This window comes from Anopheles maculipalpis, chromosome 3RL (genome assembly GCF_943734695.1).
Source record: "Anopheles maculipalpis chromosome 3RL, idAnoMacuDA_375_x, whole genome shotgun sequence".
Lineage (NCBI taxonomy): Eukaryota > Metazoa > Arthropoda > Insecta > Diptera > Culicidae > Anopheles > Anopheles maculipalpis.
In genome coordinates this window covers 64,564,867-64,589,178 of record NC_064872.1, presented here as the reverse complement: position 1 = coordinate 64,589,178, position 24,312 = coordinate 64,564,867, and the positions used below count along the sequence as shown (strand labels likewise).

General features: G+C 42.9%; 3 protein-coding genes across 3 annotated transcripts in view; 1 reads left to right on the top strand and 2 right to left on the bottom strand.

Annotated features, from left to right (window-relative positions):
* The window catches only part of LOC126563321 (multifunctional methyltransferase subunit TRM112-like protein), a 459,819-nt gene that overhangs the window by 398,883 nt on the left and 36,624 nt on the right, over window positions 1-24,312 (top strand). The window lies entirely within an intron of this gene.
* Window positions 1-24,312, bottom strand: part of LOC126561339 (GATOR complex protein Iml1) — a 295,116-nt gene that overhangs the window by 248,247 nt on the left and 22,557 nt on the right. The window lies entirely within an intron of this gene.
* LOC126561647 (protein ECT2) lies at window positions 149-24,289 on the bottom strand. The gene is made up of 11 exons (XM_050217924.1): window positions 24,059-24,289; window positions 16,622-16,757; window positions 13,675-13,781; window positions 13,340-13,589; window positions 2,766-2,897; window positions 2,294-2,665; window positions 1,817-2,213; window positions 1,591-1,751; window positions 951-1,493; window positions 689-824; window positions 149-285 (listed from the first exon to the last, which is right to left on the bottom strand). Coding segments are annotated over exons 1-11 (2,466 nt in total). The 5' UTR covers window position 24,289; the 3' UTR covers window positions 149-283.

Genomic DNA, 24,312 nt, shown 5'->3' with positions numbered 1-24,312 from the left:
TGCGTGCTCAGTCCCCCACATACACACACCGTCCATGGTGGCACACAAAACACTTTCATGCAGCGACATCATTTTGCGCTTAACTTGGGCACAACCTTTCCTCTTTATACCTTAAAGCCGTACGTAACGCACGCCCTTACTGCTTCGTTAAAGCGGCCGCAGCGTACCAATTGATATGGGTGGATTTTTGTTCTTGCGCGTCGGCTGCACGGACATCGGTGCTACCAGCTTGGTGGACGACGATGGGGATGATCCATTCGATTCGGCCGCTTCTTCGCCAACCTCCTGCATGGAAAATAAGTGAAAATGAAATTAAATTGATTATTTTCTTTCCTCGACAAACATAACGCCGACCGCGTAAGCATTACTCTCTACTGCACGAAGGCTTTACACATTTGCACTTATTAAAAAAAAAAAAGGATTTTTATACAATCGAGCGAGATCTCACTCGAGACGCGCGAAGCGTATTTACATAATTAAAAATGAATAAAAATCCATTCATTTTGTGCAACGGCCAGCAAACGTTCAAATATTGAATAAAGGGCAATTATTGTTCCGCCTGTACATCATAGCGACAATACGCTCGTACGCTCGGAAAGAATGCAATAGTGCTCAGCTACCATCATCGGTGCTGTAAAGCTGTAAAATCATAGTGCGTGTGGGTGCAACATTACATTTAAATTCGTACAGCTTGCCAGTTTCATTTGTGCCAGCTGGGAGGCGGGCGTTAGGGACTGCGTGCTACCAAACGGTGACGGCATCAGCGTCGAAACGGTACGTTTTAACTTCGATGGCGTTTTGTTGAACGAAAACACCCGACCGACCTGTTGTAAGTAAATGAAAAAAAAAAAACAGAGGGAAATAAATTTTATATAAAAGAAAACAAAAAGAAAGCACCTCGCATTAAACTTGCATGCCGCAGCCAAACGAACCGGGCAAAAAGTCCGTACCTTCATGCGCGTTTTGGAAGCAATTTTGAACGCTTTCGACAGTGTGCCCACATTAATGTCGCTCACATCAATGTCCACCTCGTCCGAGGTGCTGTTGATCAGAAAGTGGCCCGCATCCGTCCGGCACGCGTTTTCCGCCATCTGTTTCGAAAGGCTCTTCAGGTAGATTAACTTATCCTGCTCCTCATCCGCCATGTTGAACGAGTACTGGCGATCCTTCGCGTTCTGCGACAGGTCGCGACAGTTCAGCATAAATGCACGCGGACTATCGACCACGTTCACCACCAGCTGGACCGTGCTGAGCGGCATCAGCTTCACGTGCTTGTACGGTTTCGTCGTGGCGCAGGACGAACGGGTCAGATTGAGCGTGTTGGTGTTGGGCGACTTTACGTTGTTAAACACCCGGGAACGCTTTTTGCACACCTCGAGCGTATCGCTGAACAGAAACAGTACCAGTGGGTCACCGCGACCACTGAGATTGTCGGACAGTTCCGTTACCTCGCAGCGCGACACGAAACTTCGATGGGATGATACGAGATGCGGCTAGGGGGAGAGAAGGAAAACGGATACCGGCAAAGGGATACACAAATTAGTACAGATCAGGGGGGGGGGGAAATCTCCTTTTTATAAGGGTACATACCGGGCAGTTGTCGATGTCATTGAAAATATCGAACATAGCCATCTGTCCCTCTGTTTTGCGCTTATCCTCGTTAATGTACGTCATCACCTCTTTGATCGCTTTCAGCGCATCGTCCAGCTTTTTGTGGTCCGGATTTGTTTTGCCGGTGTGCTTCAATATGTCTAGAAAAGGCGCACACATTATTCGCAACCAACAACAAAAAGAAAGAAGCAAACACAAAGCTCACCATTTAGCAGCAAACTAATGCTGGGCAACCGCTGCACCGGGCGTATCATCAAATCCTGCAGCGACTGTCGGCCACACTCCGGCTTTGCCTGGTTAATCTTAAGGAATGCATGAAACCGCGGATTGCTCGCATCACACTGCACGAGCGTTTCCTTCATCTGCTCGAAAAAGTTCACGTACGGCGGGTAAGCCTTCAGCAAATCGTCCCGATGGTCCAGCACGATCTGTCCAATCAGCACATCCTCCGTCCAGCAGCCGTGTATCGCCTTCAACCGATCCAGCATCCGCTTGTGCACGTCGTGTATCGGCAAAAAGTTGCCAAAAATTGACCGCAGTTCCGACTTGTTTAGCAACGGATTCTCAGTCTCAACCATCTCCTCTAGCGGTTCCTTGAAAAGCTACAACGATAAACCGGCAACGATTATTTTTTTACACCAGTGCTTTGTGAAATCATTTCCCTCCCCCCCCGCTTGCTTACCTTCACTATCGTATCCAGTATGCCGACATAGTTTGATTCCGTGTGGAAGAAGTCCATAAAGTGGTTGTGCCTCATCGATTGCGTTTTGGACGGCGCGTCGTTCGATGGTTTGGTCGCTTCGGGTATTACGTTCTTCTTGCTGCTGCTGCTCTCATGCTTGTCCGGGCTGGTGGTACAGTCGAGGAAGCTGCCCGACACCGACAGCAGCCCCGCATCGGACACGGACGATCGACGCTTACCGACACCGAGCGGCGTCGAGCTACCGTCCGCCGGTGTGCGCTGGGACAGACGTTTCCGCTTGCGCTTGTTAAAGCTAACCGGCAATGAATCGCGTCGATCCACTGCCGGTGTGTGCGCTATACTTTCCAAATACTAATCGAGCGAAAGGAGGAGCGCGAAAAAAAAAAAAATTAAGCAATAGAAAAATAGAAACACAGTAATAAAGGATCGTTTCCACGGTAACGATACTTACATCGGCAAACAGGTAGTCGATCTCGTTCGCATAGCCTGCCTGGATCGTGTACCAGAACCAATCGGCCTTGACGATGTGTGTATTTTTGTTCTTTGTTTCCGGTTTCGCTTGAACGACATGCTCGTCCACAACCTGCCAACATTATCCAGGGAAAGAGAGAGAGAAAAGGGACACGCACCGGTGGTGAAAAATAATATCGAACGGAAAACACGTTCAAGTTAAAGTACCATGGAGAAAAAGAAGTTTAATAAAATATACTAATGTTGCGTGGTAATTAGTTTGTTAGTGCAAAACAAGCAAGAAAAGGACGTTACCATAGGGTGTTAGTACCGAAAAGAAGTACAGTCAGTTTGCGACTTACGCGTCACGGGAATTGATCGGGTAGTGTTCGATTTTTTGAATTTTCTTACTTTGTGGTAAAGTTTGAAAACAATTTTTTTTGTAATTTTTTTTGAGCAATTCGTAAAATTTACATATATCCAGTGATAACGTATTCTTCAGAATTTTTCCAATAGATTGTCCACCACCAATTTTATTCATGCTTTTCCAAATATGGTTCCTTCCGTCTCGATGATGTTGGTGGTTTTGCCAGATATTTATTAAACTATTGGTGTTTCAGTCATTATTAAATAAAAATGTAGGTTTCATTCAGGACTACAGGTATACCTCGACATCGAATTGCGTTTAACAGTCTACGAAATTATTTATATGTGTGTCTTTAATCTTTTCGAATTAATGTAAGATGCATGTAAGTATGAATTTAATATCAAAACAAAAATATTTGGAACTATTATTTATTAACATTATAAATAAATTGCGTAAGTGTCATAGGATTTTTTCCGAAAAAAAAGTATGACTGTCAGTTTGCGAAACATTAGCGCACAGCGAATTCGTGTATACTTAGAATGGTGTAAATCGGGGAATACCAGTAAAGTAGAGTTAGAGAATTCTGAAACAATGTTGATAATGAATAACTATGGAATGGATATACAGGGTTTCCGCGAAGAATTAGACATGTGCGAGGCATTTCTGGACGATGCTCAAGATGAAGTAGACTATGGATAGATAGAACTAGACATCTGTCACCGTTAGACGAATCTCAAGTTGAGCTGGACAAACATTAGAATAAAATGGACGATGAAAATTATTTAAATATTTTTCATATAGAACGGCTAGGCCGTATTGCTAAATTATATGGAATTGAAAATAACAAAAAAGCATACTACTGTGTCCGAAAAGCAAGGTGACATTGGAAGTCAAATTTCGCGCGCTAAAAGAAGCCCCTTGTTTTCATTTTTCGTGTATCAATATGTATGTTTTTGACAGTTCTGCCACGATTCAAGTGACATCAACCCAATTTGACAATTTGCTTTCGGAGCTGCGCCGAGGGTTTTTTTCCATATTGACCATGTCCAAGTTTGTAGAGCAGCGCACATGTATCAAATTTTGTTTGCGCAATGACATAAACGCTGTGGAAACATTGCGGGTGTTACAAAAATTTCGGGGATGAATCTATGTCGAAGAAATAATTTTCGAAGGAAGAGTTTATCGCAATGTTGTTCAATGTTCAACAAGCTAAAACGGTCGCTTTGGGGACACCGTTTTGACACTACCGAGAAGATAGCAGCGGCACATCCCAGCATCTAAAGGACATCCCAGCATCCGCGCGCATCCCAGCATTTCCACCTGCTTCGAGGAGTGGGAAGAGGTGGAAGAGATTCAATGCATCCGAAGGGGAATACTTCGATCCCCTTCATTTGGCCGAATAAAAAAACCATTTAAGAAAGAAACGCAATAACTTTTTTTTCGAGCACAGTAGTATTCCGGTTATTTTTCAAATATTTGCCATGCGTTACCCCGAAACGCTTGCAACCGTTTCACCAACCATTTCAAATATGACTGTCCAGTTCTACTTGACCATCGTCTGGAACCTATCTATTGTTTACTTCATCTTGTTCATCGTCCAGAAATGCCAAGCACATATCTAGTTCTTCTCCGAAACCCTGTAAAACTATCTTTAAAATGCTTCGAGATACAATAAACTTCGAGACGAATCCATACATTATTGGAATATCGGTAGAACCGGTGGGACGTTCTTAAACATATTGGAACATTTCAGCAATTCGGAAACTGACTGTAGTGGATGATTATATGTACATTACATTAAAAACAAACATATTTCGTTGTTAGCAACATTAGCACGAGCATTTAAAATTCCAAACACAAAACCAAACCAAAGCAGTATTCTAAAATGAGCATGTAATAGGATTAAGTTTTGTTGCGTGTGGTGGTGATGATGTGGAACGCAATGAGATATTAAAAAAAAAAAACAGCCTATTGAAAAAGAACAAATTTCCCAAAAACAAAAAAAAACACTAAAGCACACTTTCCCTACTCATGTACTGTCTGTTTCGGTTTGCAAATTGCATCGCTAATAGAGGGCGGGAAAAAGCACCAAAATCGGAAGCAATGTCGACCCAATTCCCTTCAGCGCACACAGCGGGAGCGCGACTGACCCCACTTTTAAGTGTCATTCATCGATGAGAATTAAACGTTATCCAAATGGATGAATAATTGATGGATGTGCTCTCGTGTCCGTGCCGAATATGATGGGCAAAAGGGCTGGAGAAAAAATACAGCTTTAATCACAAAAATATGTTCAAAAAATTTCCCGCAAGCGAAAAATGCGATTTTGACCGAAAACCGTCGTTAAGAGATATTTGATTATACTTGACTTGCGATCGTTAATTCACTAGCAGCGCAAAAAGATAAAAACGATGACAGAGCTACCAGACCATCGGGAAAGCGTTTAAAGCGTGCATAAAAATGCAATGAGCATAAATTAAAAATCAAAACCCTTCCAGCTAACAACCAACTGGCTGTTGCTAGTGGATAGGGGGGGTTGTTGTTTGAGCACTCTCTGTGCGTGTGTGTGTCTTTGTGGGAGGTGTGAAAATTAATTCAAAAAGGTGTCGAAAATGGTAGCACAACCAGCCACATATTCGGGCATCAGTTCTTTCTTTCTTTTTTCAATCAATTCCAAATGAAGAAAAAAACTAAAAACGAAAAAATGGATACACTTTTATACATCAAAAAGCTATACACACTTCAACAGGTTGACGGACCGACCCGATAACGATCATCCAATCAATGACCACCACCACACGACGCTCCAGAATGTTTTCCGCATTTCGTTAGAATGATTCATCATTCACGCTCAGGATTTTTCCCAGTTTATAGAAGCAAAAAACAAAATACTCCAAACACACACACACACTCCTAGCTGGGGCAAATGAAAATCAATTTGTAAGCGGGGAAAAATAATAATTCCATTCGTGCATCATGGCATTTTTTCTTTCCATTTGCTCCATACATTTTTTTTAAATAACGCACGTTAATAAATTCTATCACGCGTACGTTTCCAGTCGCAATAAAAATAATTTTCCAACGCGGTGAGGTGTGTGGATGGAGAAAATTAATTTCAACTGTGTGTATGTGTGAAGGATGGACCATCATCGGGTGGACATTTTGTAGGCACATTGCATTAGCAACAGGTTTGGACATTTGATTGTAAACGATTCGACTTATCAGCGTCCAATGTATCGAGAAAAAACGGTGTAATATATTGTAACATGGTGTAAAAAATTCCTACGATAATGTACCTTTTTCAATAGAATTTGTTTGTAGTGGCTGTACAAGTGTTCCCCATCATTGTATCCAAAAGAAGCCGAATTGCATCGTAATAGTTTGAGCGTAATGAATACCTTTTTTGGGATATACTATTTAATCCACCAACTAAAGATTCCCAGTTGCCGCAACTGCGTGAGTGAGCGAACGAAATTAAATGAAAGATGCGTTTGTTTTTTCTTAATTTTTCCAACCGACAGCACCAATCCGACTGGTCTACTGGTGCGTGAAAAGCGTCCTTTTCCCGAAACACACAAATCATATACCACCCCGTGTTCCCGTGATTATGTCCTTCGTTTTCACCCCCGTGTAGTGTAAGCTTCCCGCTTTCCGTTCATTGTTTTGTTGTATCGTATCCGTTTTTGTTGGCATTGTGTTTATAAAAGCTGCTTCTTGCCCGCTACGGCTCAACCCTTGCCCGTTTTGCAACGTTTGATGCAAAATTGCACAAATAAAACCTCACACCCTATTATTCCGATGGTGCAAAACGGGAAGCAGCCACATGGTTTTTGTGCCTTTTTCAAAATAATAAACGAAAAAAAAAAGCTGCCGAGATTGATGATGAAGCACGACAACAATAGGAGAGACACAATAATGTTTATATAGTTTTTGATTCATTTAAAACAAAATTAAAAAGCGGCTAATGCAAATAGTCGCATCCAGCTGCATCGGCAGCATACAACTAGCAATGAGTTAAAGTGCAAAAAAAAAAACACTCGCACACAAAACAAAATAATGGAACAACATAAACGCTCCGCTGGATAACGAATCGATGTGGCACGGCACAGGAGGAAAAACAAAAGGGCACACCACGGAAGCACGCACGTACGCAACAGGAGTGAGCAATTGTCGGTTGGAGAAGAGTGGAATCCTTTAAAAACACCACAGATGCACAAAAGTATTGGAATGAAAGGAAAATATCGCACTACTTTTACTTTATGCGCTCCCGTAACCATTTCCCTGTTTCCTGTTCTACTTTATTATCTTGTCCTGTTTTATCTGGTATTGATTTTAAGTTTCAATAAGCTGAAAGCAATCGATGGTGAAAAGAGGGTTTGTGTGTTTGAATTTAAACTCTATTCATGTGTTAACCAGAAAGTTTTCTATTTTACTCTTCCCATTGACATGCACGTGACGTTACTTATTTGTTAAACATTTTCCATCATTATTTGTTAGTTGTAATAATGGAATAAAATAGCAATAGGACCATTCATTAGGAAATAAATATTAAAATTAAATAAAAAATAAAAACAATTTCCTTACTAATTTTTAATTAATTATTCATTTGTTTAAAATATTTAGACTCCATTTGTAATTTAGCATGCAGATTATGTCTTATTTCATATCGTAAACTTGATCGAAATGGGTACTAAATGTGCACAGTTCGATGCATTAACGGAGACCCATGTGTCCAGAAATGAAATGGAAATTTTAATGGAAAATATAATAATGATAATATTAAGGCATCAACCTACTCATACAAACAACTAATATAACTAAAGAAAACTTCGAAAAGAAAAACTAAAATACAGTTGCTGTGAGCTCTTGAAAATGAATTATTCAAGATCATTCAAGATATGATCATCAAACTTGCAAGTAAAAATCAGAAGAAGTAACGCAAACAGAATTCAAATCGGAGTAACTTCTACAGATGATAGTCTCTCTTTAAATCACAATTGGATTGAATTCAAAAAGCTACAAGATCCTTTGATACGAAAGCACAGAGCATAAATAAAGAAATAAGCCCATTGAAAGCAAATGTTTAATGGATTCTGGTATATTATTACAGTTTTTAATGCACAACATTCATCATAAAGCCATGGTGTGTCGTGAAAACATTGGATTAATACACGAAAACAATACAAAGCATATTAAGCTGATAAGTTCGCGGCATGGAATTACAACGCATTACGAACATTTGTATAATGAACAGTACACCAAATGTAGCTGTTTCCACCAACTGCGGAACAATTTCCACCAAATTAATAGACTTTTAACTGTACGGAAACAAACCAACCCCCCCGGCAAATAGAACCACACAAAAAAAAGTATGTAGAAATATGTTTGAGAACATCCTCGGAGAAACATTCCACCACTTGCCGTGCACGCTTCGGGTTTGAACTGCGAGCCGGTCGAGAAACATCCGGATAATCCAGATTAAGTGATTGCCGCTGGCAATACTCCACTCATTTATGGTCACGGACCGAACAAGGGACGAGATCTTGGGACGACTTTACCAACAGGGCGTTCCAGCAATCGACAGCCCATTGTCTGACAAGGGCTGCATACATACAACCGACCATCACAGCAACCGGACCGGTGAGGAGTATGGGCGATGGTGGTGTTGGTGGTGGTGGTCGTCCACATTTCAACCATTTCAACCTCCTCAAACGGTACATTACATTACGCTTGTTGGAAATTGCACTTAAAACCTTCCAACTCTGTAATTGGATCTGTTCTTGCAGCCGTCGACAAAGCAATTAGTGGGCTTACTTTAGTTCTGCTCTCAATTAATTCGATTCGATTACTACCGTAACAATAGAAAAAAAAAACACAGGGAGAGAATTCCTTCTAATCACCAACAAGAATATGTAGCTTGAGAAACAAAAAACCATTCCACATTGCGTTCACATCATCGTACAACATACATCCACAACAAAATCAAAATTCTATCGAACGTCAGTTTGGTCAGTTGCTAATCTATGCAAAAAGAGTTAATCTGAAATTACCACCGATACCGATCTTAGCGATGCCCGTCCGGCTAGATACTTGCTACGAAATAGTACAAACGTTTACATCAACCACTTTCGTGACTTTCAGTGAGAGAGAATATTAAAGGGAAAATGTGAAACTTTAAGGACATAAAAGGCAAAATCGGGGAGAAGGGCATAAAGGAATGTTGAGCTGCTATAAATACCGGCATCATTTCTGCATCTTCCAAACGCGGGGCGGCGACAGTTCCTTCTGCATCGTCAATCGTCATTGAAGACACTGCATTCGTTGTAGTCGCGGTAGCTTCCTCATCGTTAAGCTGTTTCAAGTTGGTATCATCAGGACGTGAATCTGTGTTCGATTCGCTTCCGATCGATGCGATAGAGTGACGTTGCTGTAGCGTTGCGGTCTTCCCCATAGCGTTACCGCACCCAGCAAGCTTTCCCCGACTACGCGTTACAATTTTCGATGAAGAACCGTTTGACCCAACCATGCCTGTAACTGGCGCCACCGGTGTCTTGAAGTCTACTTCACTCCGATCCGAATGCTTCGCATGTTCTGGTGTATGCATACCTCCACCATTCGACACCACTTTGTCCGTCGACTTGAAGTTGCACACCTTCTTCAAGCTGTCCAAATTGCCCGGTATTATCAAACCCTTGCTCTTGATCGTTTTCGGCGTATCCTTCTTGCTGTTCTTAGTAATCTTATCCCTTATGCTGCGCAGCTTCTCCTTGACCGGTTTCTTGATCGATTCGTTAAATGTCGACTCGATTGTGTTGATCGACGCGTTGGATGCGTTCGGATCAACTGAGCTGCGTCGCGACCGTAGCATCGTTTTGATCGGTGTCTTAATCGCTGCAAAGCTCATGCTACGCCGAATACCGCGCGTAATTGAGCCCGTACGGGTTAGCTTCGGTTTTTTGGCTGACCCGCCAACGATCGCTCCACCGTACGCAGCGTTCGATGCGATCGAGATATCGACCGACAGGAGCGAAGGATCGTCAAAGCTATCTTCCTGCCGTTTGCGCTTGTATGCTTCCCGGCTGGCAATCACGTAGTCATCCATATCGTCATCTTCTTCATCCTCGTTCCCCTCGTCGATTCTAGCGAACGATTCGTCGACCATTCCGCCACGTTCCGGACCCGTTTTCAGAATCGGCGATAGATTGTTTGGATCAAGAAATTGATTTGCTTCGGCTGATGTCAGTACGATACCGTCCTGCTTCGGAGTTGCACACGTATTACCGGATGGATCTTCTCTGTCGGCTGCGGTTGCATCGATGTACGGAATCGGTGGGCTAGAGACCATCGTCAGCCGTGTACTACGTTCCGTGCACTGATTCTGATTGTTGTCATTTTCCGCAATGCTCAACATGTGATCACCACCTCCGTTACGCGTTTGACTTCTATTTCCAGCCAGCTCGATTGGCATCCCTTCCGATGATTCGTTCTCTTCCGGCAATGCTGGTAAAACCACATTCATAACTTCTCGTTCTGTAACCACCGCTTCCTTGGCACTGTTGCACTCTTGCAGCTGTTGTTGCTCACTGGAGACCAAAGCACATTGATCGTTTGATTCTTGTTCCATTTCATCGTTCTCTTGTGGATCCGCGGGCGTCAGTTTCTTCGGTGAAACATTTTCCGCGACCATGGTGGCATCAGTAAAATGTGCGCCCGTGTTCGGCATAACCTGAAAAAGTGAGTCGATTGTCGGTGGGGTTCATGCAACATAGAAACAAAAGGGGAATAAAAGGACAAAAAATAGTGATCCCGCATGAGAGGACGGTACGCTTTAGGAACTGGTTGCAACTAGAGGGATCTCCTTTTTGAGTTGAAATCACTGCTTGCATATACTATGTCAAAACGAGCTCCACTCATCAAAATGCAATCTACAAACGGATGCACGCATTCGTTTCCGCTCCTCACTACCCTTCGCCGCTATATATACATCCCAGCGAAATATCCTGGCGATATCTGATTTATGATCAATTATTTAACCATTTCCGCTGATGGACACACCACAAATCACTGCCGAGCCGGCCGAGGTGGCATCCACTGGGTTCGGCGAGTCCCACCTTCGGAAGCGACCGCGGATTTTCCACGCATAAACCACACTACGTCACCCAGAGAACCACAGGTCCAGGAAAACTCGATGAAAGCGAAGCAGTCCCCCCTCATTCTACATCCTACCTCTACATGGCGAGTATGATAGCAATTAATCAATTAAAGCTTTTCAGAACACATTCCCCCCTCCCCCCACATGGGTCCGTTTAGCGAGACCCAATCTATGGATCGATGGACACCGTGTGGGCAACGTATCATGCCGCGAACGTACACGGAACGTTGCTTGGTTTAAGAGATCCTCGCTTCAAAACGCTTCACCACGCTTGGGCAGGATAAGCTTAATGAACTGTACCGCACACGGGACGGGAATGAAGTTGTAGGATGTGAAAAACGGATCCAAAGCAAGACCGTCCATTAATTACACTTTGAATAAATTGTAAACTCCGGCATCATATATCAAAACGCCCGAAGCGCAGTGTACACCATACTCGGTTCCTCGAGGGAAGGAAGGTGGTGGCGGTGGTGGCCGGTCATAAATTTCTCCCATTTTCCCATTACTATGAGTGTAATTGTGTGAGTCTGTGTGAGTTAGTGCTTGTAGTACTAGCGAGCGCGAAAACACGAATGAAAATCAATCGGGACGATTTGAAAAGTTACAGCATATAAATTAAATCGGCATTAACGACGGTACCGATGGACAAGAGGGGCAAGAAGGACCTGAATGTCGCAGCTCTGAATAATTGAAACAATATAATTGAAATCCTCCAATCGCATACATTGCCAGTATGTGTAGCTACAGAATCACATTTGAAGCACCATTATTCCCGCGATCGATCGGAGGTTAATCAACATGTAAAGGCGATGGAACAGGTGGTACCGGGCCGGCATTGGTAACCCTTTCATTTTGGGAAAAGAACGGTGGAGGGACAGACAGACTCAGCTGAAGTAACGATAATGTCATAAGCTCCTATTACACACTCGATTAAAAGGGCATTAGCGATACTCGGAGCACACTACTTATAGCCCGACTGGCTATTTCTGGCCGGATCATCGGCACACACTGGACCGCAATGGACTGGTTGGATACTAGGGTGAGCGATTCATGTGTACACTTACTATGGCTGTTGGGTGGTGATTTGCGCGATACAATGGAAAACCACAGTCTCCCGCCCATCATCATCACTCACACATACCGAGCCGGATTGATTTTTTATCGTGGTTTCAGGGTGAGAAAGCGTGCGGAATTAGTTGTTAGATGTTGATGATGTGTTGTGTACGGGGCACCAGGAAAAGGTGGGTGATTAGTGTGAGGACGAGAATGCTGCACATTACTATTCATGTATTCAAATGTATTCCTGAAGCAGTGAGAGTTCTCCTTTCATTCCCAAGGGTGTGTGTATTTATGTGTGTTGTTTTACTACGATGCCTTCTACTGTTGACCATCGCGAACGGGAGCACGTCTCGTATTGATTTGTGATGTAAAGCTATGATGAGTATACCAATTAAAGAGTGGACATTGGCAATAGTATGCGTCAAAAAACTCATCACAAGTGCGCTAAAGGATCCGAATAGGGTAGATTGTTCCTTTTTTTTCTCCAACTTATCATTTCGAAACGCACTGGATTCGATTTCTATTGCCCACTCCTCTCAACAACGCTCACTCACATCCATTTTTATGTTGCGAACATGCGTGTCCTTACGTTGAATGTGTTTCCTTTTATGCCTCGTGTCCGTTTTTTCCAAGTCTCTATATTATTTTAGTTAATTTTATTTACACCTTACAGTAGACACACAACATACCACAGAGAGACAGAGCAAATTGGTGCAAGTAAAGGAAACGATTGCAAACCCCACACAGTACACACAGTAGCACAAATGTTGGTTACACACCTCTACAACGTGTACAAAAGAATATCGATACGAGAGCAGTTACAAAAAAAACTCCGCTACATGAAGTAGATACCATAGAGGACATAGTCCAACATATACATATGTTATTCTTGCTTCCTCACCCATTTACCCAAAGTCAAGCTAAGAGTGAGAGAGTGCATAATGTTTTTTGTTTGCGTGTATGTTTTAAGCCCAGCAAGGTTCAACAAACGACTCACCACATGCGAACATTCAGGGTCTTCCAGATCAGTTGGAATGCCTCCATTTGTCTTGAGCACATCGATCATGTGTTGCTGTTCCTCTTCCGGAAAACCGAAAAAGCACACCTTCTGTCCTTCGAACGCTTTCAGACGGTGCAGCTTGGTAAAGGTTTCGACCGTTGCAGAAAAATTAGGATCGTGACGATTTTTCCACGCTTCCAGTACCCAGTTTGGGCGTATGATTGCCAACCGGAACGTCATTGCGTAACTGAAATAGAAGCGAAAAAGATGCAATTAGTAGGTTTGTTTATTGTACTGTGTTTGGTCGCACGGTCGACACGAATCGAACTTACCGATATTTTTCTCCACCACTTGAGTTGCAGATCAGGTGAGTAACTTTCGTGTCCATTCCCTTTCTTATGGAACCTCCCATTGAATGGATCAAATGTACCAGATGGGTCTGTAAGAAATATAAAATAAGGGAAAATATGTTACACAAATTATATTACCAAATTAGACCTTTCTACAAAGAACTGTGCCAACAGTAGAAGTGCGGGATAAAGGAATCGGTCCGCATATTCCAAGTAATCTGAAAACGTGTTATGTCTTGCAGCAATGTGGTACTGGCACTGGATGCTAAAATAAGCATAATTTGTCCATGTATATTTCTGCCCCAAGCTCAAACCGGTGACACATTCTCAGCCGGATTGAAGCATAAACTAATGTGTACAAAATTGAACCACACTATTTACACCCAACCAGAGAGTTGGTCTTGCACGACACCCACACAACGAATCGTCGAAATCTTATCAACGATTCGCCAAATCACATTTATTGTACGTGTTTTGTGGCTAGATTCTTTTACATATTCTCATTACAACAACTCCCAGTGCTATTCAGAGTTCGAAGTTCGTGCTCTGTATTCAGCACAGGTACACGGCACGATTACCACCCAGGGCCATTTGTACGTTCTTCCCTTCGAATAGGGAACAGTAAGCCTCGATACGGGAAAGAAGAACATATTACTTCATTTAATATACCACCAACCAGCATCTCACCTTCTCGCTAAGGCTGAATTGTAACAGGGAAGCACAACGACCCCTCAAAAAGGCAAACGAAAGACCAACCAATGGAGAATAAGGTAGCGGTGTAAGCTTGCAAGTGATTTCTTGTATCGACGATGCCATTTAACTTCCGACGAGCTGTTACAAGCTACGGGTGCTTAGACGAGCAAAGTAACAACAATTAGTTTCAATTAAAGGTACACAGAATCTGTGGGGATTTACAGATATTAAATATGTCTACATGGCGTACGAATCCAACCAGTGTACTTCTAACGAATTTGTTTATGTTTCACAGTTGCCGTAAGATCCCCATTACTCAAACAAACATTATTCTCTCCATCACAAAACGCTACTTCCTCATCCTTGCTCATCGCTATTTACTTGAGACCTGTTGTACAGATGTTCTAACTGGGAAAGGGAAAGGTATATAACATGGGGACCGCCGTTCCCGACAAATCTTCTTTGCGTCAAACGCTCATCAATTGACTGGCAGGAAAACATGGTTTAGACAAGATTTCAAAAACATCCAATCAACAACCTACCTTCCGACCCTATCGCAACTATTCCACACTGCCAGCCAACCTTATTATCAGGATTTCTTGATTTCTCCCTCCTGAGCTACCCAGTCGTCGATTTCGGAACCCCCGAAGCAAGGATAATAATAAGGTCATAGCCAGTAACACGTGACCTGAGAACGCAATCAAACTGTCCAGCCCTTTCTTACCCACGGCATCTGTCTGCGTAGGCAGCAAAACCAAGCTAACGCAGCCTGAGATAAGCCCGTACAGTAGTCGTCCTCGTTTTGTCTACAGTATCCTTCTATTGCGTACCATCCTCCACGCCCTACAACTCCACCAATGGGCGGCTTTATTTAAGAAGTCATTCTGACAATCAACAATCTCGTAACACCTCCGTAAAGTTTTCCTGAGCCAAAGACCAGTACCACCAACCGGTAGTACCACCGGTAGTAACAGCTTCCGGATGTAATGACAATCGATGGTGCCTGCACTGGTACAAACGACTTCGTCGGCGGACAATGGCTCCGATGATACGGTGTGCACATTTAGGGCAACCGGACACGCAGGAAAAACACGACGGCTTCATAATCAATTTCACTAATGACGTCTTCATCGAGCAACCATTTCCACATCGATGTAACCTTCGGGTGGTAAAGCTTGGGAACCGTGTGTGCGGAGCGGAGAACACACCACAGCCAAATCCGAGGAATCGATTTGTCGTTTCCGGTATTGTCCGGTGTCCCTGCTTCGTACAAACAATCCCATCGAGATCCCCAGGGAAAGAAGGGAGAGAGAGGGACATGTCACGTTTTGCCAAGTCAAACACGGTATGAACTGATTAATAATCGCAGCAGGAATCAATTTGCTACGCTTCCTCGACACACCTCGCCATCGTGAAAAGCCTACGAAGCCTTGGACGTCCTTACTTAACCTCAACCCTCTGTTTGCACATTTCCTGCAAGCAACGAACGGTCGATGGACGTTCTAGAGGTTCAAGAAGCACTGTCAGCTCCTTGGAACGGAAAGCGGTACGCACTGCGATGCCAACTGATTTCCCGCAAACGATGAATAAAGGGAAATTATGCAAAATTGTTTCCCTTTTCGTGCTGAAGGAAACCATAGACCAGCCATCATCACCTTGAGCAGAAGAGATAGCTCACGTACCTGGATGGTACAATTTCGGTAGGGACAAATTGTGGCCAACTTCTGCAATCCGGACCGACGACCATCATCGGTTGTAAGCATCCCTTCTTTACACGTTCTCCCGTTTCCTTCAGCCCCGCTGACGTTACATCGTCTGTCAAGGTTTAGGCACTGAGTTGGACATCAGAAAGGGAGCTTTTCCAACAAAAGCTTCACATCCCACCCCGTCGACGGCTTGAACTAAATTCAATAATGAAAGGGTAATTGCTGGTTCTTTCGGATGCTCGTCCTATGTCCGGGCACACGCGTGGTTAGCAGTAGTAGAGGGCACAATTTGCTTTAACCCTGCCAATTTTTCCCCCCATACACACACAAACGACCTAATCAAGCTTTAGGCAAACTAATGAAACCTTCCATTATTGATTTTCCCAAATGTACCCTCGTAGTTTTGGGATCTTCTTTTTCCACAAAACCGAACCGCAAACTCCCGGTAAGTGGGAGCTATTTGCAACATTCAAAAATGCACAGCTTTCTCGCCGTGAAGCACACACCGCTAAAATAAAGAAAATGCTTACCAGCTCATCTTTCTTACGGATACCGGTGAAGCATGTAATGACGCCACGCATGCAGTAGTTGTAAATGGGCCGATTGTTCCACACTAATCCTTCACTAAATCTTACAGCCTGCTGTAAGGCCGGTGGACCAAGTATTCTGCAAATAGAAAGAAAGGAGAACAGAAAGAAAAGCAATTAGTATACCACACATTGTTAAAATTACACATGAAAGAGAGCAAGCAAACAAAAACACTCAAAATAAAACAATTTCTACACCACAAAAAAAGCTCATCGGTAGAAAAAGTTTCCATTTTTTTGTGTGTGGACATGTTCCAACTATTCGCTCGGCACGAAAAGGGGACACTATGATCGAACTTTTTCCCCCAGCCATGTGACCTGCGCTGCTTTGAAATCAGAGCATCATTCGGTCAACGATTCCATCCTTGCTCTGCACGCCGTACGCTACCCGAAACCCACAAGCAAAACCCCAAATTGGTGCAAACTTTTCAGCACAAGCATCTTCATTAAAATCAAATATTAGTACAACTTTTTCCGTTCTCGATCCTTGAGGTTTGTCTTTGTTTCACTCTATTTTTCTTTCTCTTTTACTACCCCTAACCCTCACCCGGCTCCTCACCCGATTGCTAACCCGACGTCTTCTACCGATCGTCGACATCATCATCACCCTCTACAAACAAGGTCCCCATTTTCGTTCGGCAAGGAAGGACTTTCCACCTTCCTTTCCAGCTTTCCAGCCTTCCAAACCAATACGGGCCATTAGTACGAACAGTGAGACAGAGACAACGCGAGCCGCTTGTCTTGCAAAAATAACGCACACAGAGAAATAAAAACTAAAAAAAAAAATAAGCACTCGATCTACCCTTTTCAAGCCATCATTGTGCTTAAAGAAAAGTGGAAAAAGACGACAAGCTTGTTACCTTTTGGAAAATAGAGCACTAAAGACAGGGAAATTCATTTGTAAGCAAAAATATGTTTTAAAGTTTTTCTGCAATTCGCACCATTGGAAAGCACTTCCCAGAATCGGTCAAAATACCACCGGTGTTGGGATAATTAATCAACGCAGCAAAAACAAAACTGGGAGCAATGTGCTAGACGGCGTAAAGAGATGTAGTTTGCTACATCTTTTACTATCTGATACAAAAATAATTACAAAAAAAAACTATAACAAGGCACTTTTCCAACAATGGTTCCCTCCTGGGTGGATAACACGGTATGTGATGCTTTGTAGCTATAACCTTCTTAAAACTAGTTTGTCTTCTTCATAGTCCCAGAAAGACGAAGACTATGTCCAGCACCAGGGGGTATACTATCCTTTCGTTCCGGGGCAAGCCATACAGCCAAGCAAGAAGAGTTCTCGTTACGAAAGGAGCAGGGTTGCCCGGAGCACGACCAACGTTCTCTGCTGTCTCACAAGCCACCCACCCCAGCACCAGACAAGACGATGTGCAAAAGCACTAATGAGCTGCGGTAAAAACCGACATCTTTCTTGCGGTAAAACGCTGGAAAAGCAAGGCAAACCAGGCTCGGAAAATTGAAAAAAAAATGCCAAACGAAAGCAAAAACCTGCTGCGAAGGGCGAGCAGGATAATTAAAAAACTATGATGATTCACCGGAGCATCATCAGTCTCTTTAGCACACTGGAAGACGGCGGGGATGTTGAAGTTGCAGAGGGGCAGAGGTTCGAAACTATCGCTTCATTGTCATTATTTCACTCAGCACCTTTTGCACAACTCTTGCATCAATGCTCTAACCAAACATAGTCCAGGGAGGAGGTGAAGTAAAATGAGGGGAAAAAAACCCCATCGGAGGTGATGAAAACGCACGCTCAGCCTGATCTCATCGCAGCAAAAGAACCCCCAAGAAGGAGCGAGATCCGGGTCAGGAAAGAATACAACTCCATCGAGCGGAACTCTAGCAAGAATAGCAAGAAAATGGGTTGGAAAATTGTTTTCTTTTATAGTTTTTTCTTCTCTTATTGTTTGTTTTGTATCTGTCCTTCGTGAACACGAAAGAAGCAATGGATCGAAGAAGGGAAAAACTCAATAGCCTATGGGAAAATCGATTCATTGAAAAAACGGTCCATTTTGTTGCCTTTTGTTTAAAAACGAACGGTGCGATGGGTTGAACAGAGGAAGCTTTTGAGGGTGGCTGATCTAGAACATAGGGTTTTCATGTTTGCACACTTTTCCCTGACTTCACACGACCATACCCGTTTGATCCTCACTATCGATCGAACCTCAGAAGGTGAAGTACACGATAGGTACACATCTCGACCGCTCGATGCTTGCGGTCAGACCAGTGCAGAGTGCAGTTTTTGTTCACTTTTCCTCTCTTTAACTTCCATACGATATCAAACGGAGCTCAACACTTTCTTCGCTATGTTAGGGCCAGAGGTCTTGACCAGGGCTGATGGATCACTCTTAAAAGAGTTTAAATTGCAATACATATCAGTCCCTGCATGGGGTAAAGTTTAACACACAAAGAGTAAAAACTCGATACATCGGTTCTAAGGTAACAAAGCATCTTTAAGCCTTCGTCTAACTCCACCGTCCATTTTCTATCCCCAAACTGGAACGGCCTCACCGTGGATGAGGAGGAAATGTCTGTGGTTTGCAGCCTGCCAGACACAGAAGCAACCTTGTTGTAGAGATTCGTTTCCGTTCAATGTTTTTTTTTTCTTCACTTAAGTCTCTATCAATTTTCAACTAGCTAGAAATGCTTGTGATTTATAGAATAAACGGAATACCGAAAAAAAAATCTTTTCGTTCTGCTCGGCCCTAAAACCGACGGCTCCACAGCTTGTGGTTTGTGATGAAGTGCTGACGGCTCATTTAAAAACGTCAGCAAAACGAGATAAAAGGTAGTTGGCAAATGATGGGAAGCGGTGACTTGACTTTGATACGTCTCACTCTTAACACCAACCGCCTCCGGCACTTGCCTTCATCCATCAGAACGGTAACGGATTTTGAAAACAATAAACCACTCCTAAGGTTCTTCATACTCTATCTTGCAGATCGGTGCAAACAAGGCATCGACAGTATGTCTTGTGTATGGTGGTTTGTTAGAGATCTGGCCCGACCGAAGCTTGAATGGTGAAAGGACTTAACAATATCTTTGCAAACCTCTCGAGCAGAACTGACCAAAGTTGGAACTGGGGATAATTGGCCCAGCAGACGGTAATCGCAATAGTATGCTTCGATTATTTCTTTCTAAAGGACTCGCTTTGTCTTTATTGCTTTAAAGATGGCCATTAGCTCAATTTTCTACCAAGTTGAGCCTCCGATGAAGAAAATGGCAACATCTAAATCCCATTAGAAGTCGGCTGGCTGGTGTACGCAGAGCGAAGCTGGGAAGCGTTTTATTTTCCGCACTAACAAATAGATGACGTGCACAGGGAGATTCACAACCAATTTTCCGTCTACAGTTTGCGGAAGCTAAATAGTAAATAAAGCGTTTGGAAACAGTACCCGCAAGTGTAGGAAAAGTTCATCTTCAACTGAAGCCCGCTTCACAACTCTGTCATTTATGGGGCACTATAAAGTTAATTGTTTATCTGTACAAAATTGTGACGTCAACATCGGATGATACTCATCGGCAAGGAGAACAAAACCATACAAAAGTGCTACGGTATATACAACAGTGGCCGGCGTTTCGATATTGGTGGTCCTTTTCACTCAGAAAAAGCTCAAATAAGCTCTACGGCACCGGCACTAACTTCAGCTTTAACGAACGCAGACAGAACGCAAAAAGCGGTTTTTGCGGGTAAAGGACACCCAGCACTACTACTTGTAAGGATTTGGTTAACGTTTATGGGTTCGTGGCTGCTCTCGAAAGACACAATAAGTGCCCTTTCTATCGACCGGCATCTACCTACATCAAATACCTCGCTGTTTCTCGCAAAGCTCGCGCAAAGTTCGCGAGTGCATGGGGTTAGCAGAAATTGATATTGTTATTTTATAGCCTTTATTGGTGACGTGAGTATCATAATGATGCCACAACGTGTGTTGGTGCCCACGCAACAGTGATAGCTGTCTCTATATTGCTATCGAACGGTTAGTCGAAATATTCGATGAGGCATCCATTATTTTTTGATACTGTGGAGTACCATCGAAAACCACAAAACCTCTCAAACGATGCAAACTAACTATCATTCCACCGCGAATGCGTACGCTATATTTGAAACGATCATACCAGAACGGTGTATCGCATAAAAGGGTTCAATGTATTTTGCTTCGGTATGTTTGCAACAGCCTTGGTTATATTTATCGTTGTTGAATGGCTGAGCAGTCAAACTGGTTTGAAGTTTTAATGTAATTGTAATTGACTGTCAGGTATGTTTGAAAAATGGGCAGAGACAAAGCTAGCAATAAACACTAAAATAAAAATTACCTTTTATTTGATCAGTCAAAGAATTTCTAGAGTCATGCATTCGATAAAGGGCAGCTCCAGGCAAAACTTCTCTTCTTCTTGATTTAACGACCTTTTAGGTCACGCCGGCCAGGCCTCGAATGGCTTGGATAATCAGTCCTCACTAAGGGGAGACGGTCCGGACGGGATTTAAACCACAGCCCTGTTGTGTGAAGACCAGCCCAGGTAATACCTCTAGCACCGGACCGCCCTGCAAAGCTTTATTTGTTATTACGTGGATCAATTGTCAGCATTTTCATTTAAGGTAATTTAATTCAATTCTTGGCTAAAGCCTGTAGCCCCTGAATATATGCAATATACAATCTTGTTAGGATAATTACAAAATAAAAAATACATTGCATACATTCAGGCGTTTGCTCATATTAAATGTTTCATATACATTAAAATTTAGGATCATTTCAATACGTTTTCTTGCGACCAAGACATTCATATTTCATCAATTAAGTTTACTTTTCCCATTTCGAAAACGAGTATCTTTATAAAAAGAGAACAGTATAAAGCGTATAAAGGTTTTTTTTTTGTCAATTGACCACCACTTGTAGGCACGTACACAATGTTTGAATAGGCTTTTACGCCGAGCGTTGCACAGGGGATATACGTATCTTTGTTCTCCAACATTTATAATTAATTTTCCCATCGTACACGTGTCAGTAGTGGCAACTTTATGCTAGCCGTTACCTGCCTTTTTAAAGGTACTAACAGCAAGTGCAGCACTCGAAAACAATGCGCACGTGTAAATCAAACCTATTCAAAATACCCAACACCAACAACCAACACAGCTATAAATCTTAGAACGTGGTCTTGCTAAATGGGCTTTCACATAACCGCACCCAGCAAACACAAACATGAATCATTCAAGTTTACCTTCACCTAAAGTGGCCTAAATGATTGCTAAGTATATGTGTAACGAAGTAGCTTTTTCAATTCAAATACTGTTTTTACGAAGGTTCAACGAAATGGTTGATCACAAAGTGCTTCAAAAAATGTGTGTAAAAGTTCGTTAAATCACTAGCACAAGAAACCAAACAGCAGTCCGTTTCTGTGTCCTCGTGGACACAAACGGATCCTGCTTAAATAGCGACACATAAACCAACACGAGCGGACAGTTCTTCCTCAAGTCGCTCTAAAATTAGCATTATTTGCTCATAAAATTTAGCACAAAATTCATCAAAAACATAAACTACAGCGAAAGGCAGCGATGAGAGTGTGCGCTCGCGCGGTCACCCCATCAGCATTTATAGCGTCCAATAAATTGAAGCCCCATTTTTCCTCTCTTTGTGAACCTTGTTGCTCCGATCACTCAACATCCTTTTCCGTCAGTTTGGCGTGGCAGCTTAAAAAGGGAGGGGAGGGAGGAGTTCTTCCCGCTAGTGATTTTATGAACGATTTCATGCTACATAAAATCTAATGCCCGACTTCCATGACATATTTTCGCTGATACGATTATGATCGCATGTTCGGAAAAGAGAGCTTCGGTGCTGGAAAAGCCGAAAAAGAAGGGTAAAGCTTTTCCGTTGATAATTTAGTTTAGAACGATCACTTCCATCCATTGTCCCGTGGCACGTTCTCCACAATGTCAATCGTTTTAGATGGACATGAGTCACATTTGTTATGCAGCGAAAGAACCCTTTATATTCATACCTTTCCGCCACATCCGGCGGATGGGAAAACAAACCTAACTTAAATGGAAATAGCAGGCAATGTATGCAATGGCTTTAGCAAACAATCGGCGTCGATCAGATCAGTATCCTGCCCTATAAACTACACATCCTTTAGAGCTTTTTACAGCTGGCGAGCAACGAGGGGGGATGACGTTGTATCATTCTCACACGCCTCAACAACTTCAGCTCTCCAACGTGGAACGCTTCGGTGAAGCGCACGGATATGCACACACTAAATATTTATTGCTGGACTACATTAAATGGCACCTCATTCTTCATATATCCAGCGTTCGATATCATCGACCCTTGTAGGTGGCGCTCGGCGAGAAATAGATCGTTACAAAATCCGATTTTATCGTTTTCGACAAATTGAATCTTCACTCAATGAAGTGGAAAAAGCTAAGTGGAAAACGGTTTGTTACGAATCACTTCCCCCGTGCCGACGGCTGCGTAATTGTCAGCATCCGGGTGTGGCGATACGCCCACCAACTGGCGTAGGGTTCACTTTGCCCATACAAAACAAATGAAAGTGTACAGTTTTGATGGTGTATTTCTTTGCACACTTATCGTTCCTAGAAATTGATGAACAAAAAGTGTTCTTTATAGCAAGAATACCATCGTTTTACACCCTTTTCTCACCAAAGGTAACCCTTTTCAATTAATTTTGCAAAGAAATTGCATTTGAATTGAATTGCAAGACCAGCGTTGCTTTTTTATTTTATACGCCTGAAGTCATGCAACTAGCCTTAAAAAGCTACTTCGCAATATCTACATCACATATTGATTTATTGTATGTAATATACGTTATCTAGAAGAGATCTGTTACTTAAAGATGAAAAATAACACTAGGATTATTACGATATAAAATAAATATATTACAAAAACCAACCTTCAAGTGCTCGCTAGTCAAATTTTATATATTTCCGATCTTAACTCAACCACTTTATGCTACTAAAACTGGTGAAATTTTATGTTTGATTAAAGCACATTCATCCTAAACGCAAACGCCGAGCCATTAAAGCGTGAATCGTATTTTCACGACAGCATAAATTAAAAACGTTACACACAAACAATTCCTGCTACATTTGCCACCGAATCATCAAGACATCGCTTTTCCACCCTCCAGAGATAGTATCTTTAAATGTGGCGTACACTTTACCCGGTTTCCCACAACATCCCAATCGCATCATTCGAGACGCCCATAACAGTTAAGAAATATGGCCTCCGTCACTCTGTTAGCTTTAATAAACCCGTTAAAGATGCGCGTGTGGACGCGTGCGCTCGCGTACCCTTACTAATGCGACCGATTGCATATCGATACTGGGCGACCCCCTACCCCACACCTTACCTTTGCTTGGCTTTATAGATCGCGTCGTAAACTGGGCCTTCGAAGTCGTTCAGCACGAACACCGTACTGATGCTGTCATCATCCCCGATGTACTCGGCACCGGTGTCGGAAGTCACAGTCGGTAGTTTGAGGCTTTGGGCCGCCGCCAGCGTTGCCGCATCCTGCGCGGCCGGACCCACCAGGCAGATCCGAGTCATTTCCGGCGTTGATGGTGACGTTGATACCGACATTGCTGCTGTGGAGAAAAGAAAAGC